Consider the following 3624-nt stretch of genomic DNA (forward strand, 5'->3'; position numbering starts at 1 on the left):
TTTCAGCTTCAATTCTGCGAAGCTCTATGATTGTTCTGCCACGGTGGGCTTTTTCTTTAATTTCTTTTTCTCATAAGGTCACTGTCAATTCTAAATTAAACAGTTTCGTTGGTACATTATTTTTTAATTTTTTAATGTAAAGATTGGTACACGTACTTGTAAAAGACATATAAGGTGGGTCTAATGTCCCCTTTTCTTTCTTTTATTTTTCCTTTTATTCATCCATATATATATATATATATAACCTCAAAATACATGTCATTGTTGTCCAATCAGAGCATCCTTGTGATTATAAATAGGTTGTTTTTAAGGGTTTTTTTTAAAAAAAATATTAAAATAATATACATTAAAATAATTTAAAAATATAATTAGATAACAATGCAAAAAAAAAAAAAACCTTCATCGTTCCATTCTCAAGCACCACCATCAAATCTCTATTCCTTCCCCAGCAAAATCCAGAACATTCCGATGGAGTCCCAATTGCATAACCAGACCGAGAAAAAAGGACAAGGACAAAAACTCTCTTGAATTACTCCAGAACCTTCTATTGTTAATGAAAACTTGCAAGAATATTAATTTTAAATTTCCAATTCTCTTCGTAAATCAATATTTTTTCCACTCTACAAATAAGGCTAAAACTTCTTTGTTCTTGGTTCTGACAAAATTAAAGTGGAGCACGAGACTTTCCCTAAGGAGAAAGAAGTGATGTGGGGGCAAAATATCTCGTCGCCCACTCAGCCTGCTGACTATTGTACTCTCCCAGTTTTTTTTTTTTTTTTAAAAAAAGGCCAAGGAAACAAAATTCTCTCATCACTCATCATCTGTTTAAAAACCAACCGACCCATAGCCAAATTTTTACATCTGTCTCTTATTCCCCAGCTACTTCTGCCTCCTTTCTGTTTTTCAGTCATCATTCATAGAATCATAGCACAAAGCTTCCTTTAAGTCCTAATCAGGCCCTCTTCCTCTGTTTTTGTAGCTTAGGTTCAGTTTTCTGATTCATTCAAGATCAACATTTCTTTCATGAGCCATCAGGAGTGATGTGTATATAGTTTCCATTTTCAATAGCTTTTCAAACTTAGTTTACTTGTCCCAAACTGCATTCTTCTCAAGATTAGGCCTTCATACCAATTTAGGCTACACAAATCTACCTAACAAGAAATCACGCTGGTAAACTCCATAAAAAGAAAAAAAGGAAGAGGCTCACCCACCTCAAATCTTGTCTTTCTATCTCAGTTAGGCCAGTACTTTCCCTATCATGAATCGTCGGGGCCGAGCGATCAAGGAGGAGTATGCAGGTGGTAGTTCAAGCACATACTCATCAGGCATGGCATCTACAGCTATTCCACAACCAATGGAGGGACTCCATGACCCAGGTCCTCCTCCATTTCTCACTAAAACTTATGATATAATAGAAGATTCAAGCACAAACCATATTATTTCTTGGAGTAGAGGTAACAACAGCTTTGTTGTTTGGGATCCCCAAGCCTTTTCCATTAGTCTCCTCCCTAGATACTTCAAGCACAACAATTTCTCAAGCTTTGTTAGGCAGCTAAACACATATGTAAGTACTCTTTCTTTATAACCTTACAGATTTATCAACTTTAACTTATCTTTATTTTAAAGTAGGAAAACAATCAAGGGATTGATGGGTATTGGTTTTTCTGGATTAGTATTACTGTAATTTTACGTGGGTTTTCTTTCTAGATGCGACTGCTTGCTTATTCAAGAATCAGCTAAAGCTAGAATCTCGTAGCTTTATTTTTTTATTCTTTATTTTTTTTATTTTCTATTCTTTTGAGAAAAAAAGATATATTTGATACTCTTTTGTTCAATTTGTTTAATGGGTTACTTAATGTGGATATTTTGCTTGTTTAATATATAGTTTGAAAAGAGAAGCTGCAGAGATCGTGTGTGTGTGTAGACACCCTCAGTATGCTATTATTAGGTTGTTAAGCATGTGCAGTGTTTCCACATTTGGTTTGTTAAAAAAAAATTATGACTATTTCATGAAAGGAAGTTCATTAAAAACTCAACCTTTTTAAACCCTTAATAATTGCACACAAATTATTGTTCATCTTGTAGCTCTCGAGTACTGTTGTTGAGAGTTCATATAGTATCATTTATGTTATGATTCATTTGGTTATTAACCTAGTTTTGTTTTGGAATTGATCAAGAAGATGGAATTTGGATTATATATGTAGGGGTTTAGAAAGGTTGATCCAGATAGATGGGAGTTTGCTAATGAAGGATTTCTCAGAGGGCAAAAACATCTTCTCAAGACTGTTAGGAGGAGAAAAGCTCCTCAAACTCAGACTTCTCAGCAAGCTCTAGAGGCTTGTGTTGAAGTTGGAACATTTAGACTGGATGGGGAAGTTGATCGATTAAGCCGAGACAAACAAGTATTAATGGTGGAACTAGTGAAGCTTGGACAGCAACAACAGACTACTAGAGCTTGCCTTCAACTTATGGAACAAAGAATTAAAAGGAATGAGAATAAACAGCAACATATGATGAGTTTCTTGGCTAGAGCAATGCAAAATCCCACCTTTGTGCAGCAACTAGTCCAACAAAAGGACATGATGAAAGAGCTTGAAGAGGAGATTAGCAAAAAGAAAAGGCGACCGATTGATCAAGGGCGTAGTAATGTTGAGGTTGGAGAATTTGGCCATGGTGAGGGAGTAGGAACATTTGTTAAAATTGAACCTCGGGAGTTTGGTGGTTTTTCTGAGTTTGAAGTTCCAGAATTTGTCAATCTGGCTATGAACATGCAAGAACTAAATGAAAACCAACTGATCAACTTGGATGAAGAATGTATTGAAAAAGGAGAAGAATATGAAAATAAAGGTAAAGACTTTGATGAGGCTTTCTGGGAAGATTTATTGAATGAGGATATTGGCGAACAGGGTGAAGATGAGGAACATGTAAACGTGTTGGTTGAGCAGCTTGGTTACTTGGGTTATAGTCCAAAGTAGAGGGCTTGAGATTTGATGCTGCTTTTTCCTTGTTGCTTCTGTACTGGAGTAGGAGACTTTCTTAACTGTCTGAACTTTATGATTTATTAGTGTGTGTTTGATTCGGATATCCTGGCTGACAAAAGCCAATTGGGTATCTTCAGATGGGTTTGATTTGGTATTGACAGGAGACTGATAGTAAGCAAGAGCATGTTTTCTTTGAAACTGATGGGATCTTTAAAGATACTTTTTTTTTGCGGTTTCATTGAATGTTAACTGATAATTATTGTCAAAATCCAAACTTGTCTATCTAGCTAGGGCAGGTTGAATTTTTATATGTGGCTAGTAGCTATATATCACTCGGTAAGCGTGCATCTTATCTGGCATAGTAGCTAAGAAGCACAAGCTTGGAAAAGCATGTTCAAAGTATCCATCTTCCTTCGATATTACCATTTCTCTTTTTAAGATTCAGATTTATTTCTTGAGCTGGTTATGATTGTTTCTTTTGGTTGTGCGAAATTGAAACATTGAATGTTATGACGTGGTTGTTTTTTTTTGGGGGGGGGGGGGAGGAGGGGGGGGGTAATATATTTACTGATGCCTTAATTATGTAATAGAGTAAATCGAGCTCATTATATGGTTCTGATTTGGCTGAGCTTGATTTACTCTA

General features: G+C 35.6%; 1 protein-coding gene across 1 annotated transcript; it reads left to right on the forward strand.

The window, feature by feature from the left end:
* Positions 1–539: 539 nt before the first annotated feature.
* On the forward strand, positions 540–3249 carry LOC133696775 (heat stress transcription factor A-6b-like). The gene is made up of 2 exons (XM_062119051.1): positions 540–1564; positions 2205–3249. The coding sequence occupies exons 1-2, from the start codon at positions 1259–1261 to the stop codon at positions 2973–2975; spliced, it is 1077 nt and encodes a 358-aa protein (XP_061975035.1). The 5' UTR covers positions 540–1258; the 3' UTR covers positions 2976–3249.
* Positions 3250–3624: the final 375 nt, after the last annotated feature.

This window comes from Populus nigra, chromosome 6 (assembly GCF_951802175.1).
Source record: "Populus nigra chromosome 6, ddPopNigr1.1, whole genome shotgun sequence".
Classification (NCBI taxonomy): domain Eukaryota; kingdom Viridiplantae; phylum Streptophyta; class Magnoliopsida; order Malpighiales; family Salicaceae; genus Populus; species Populus nigra.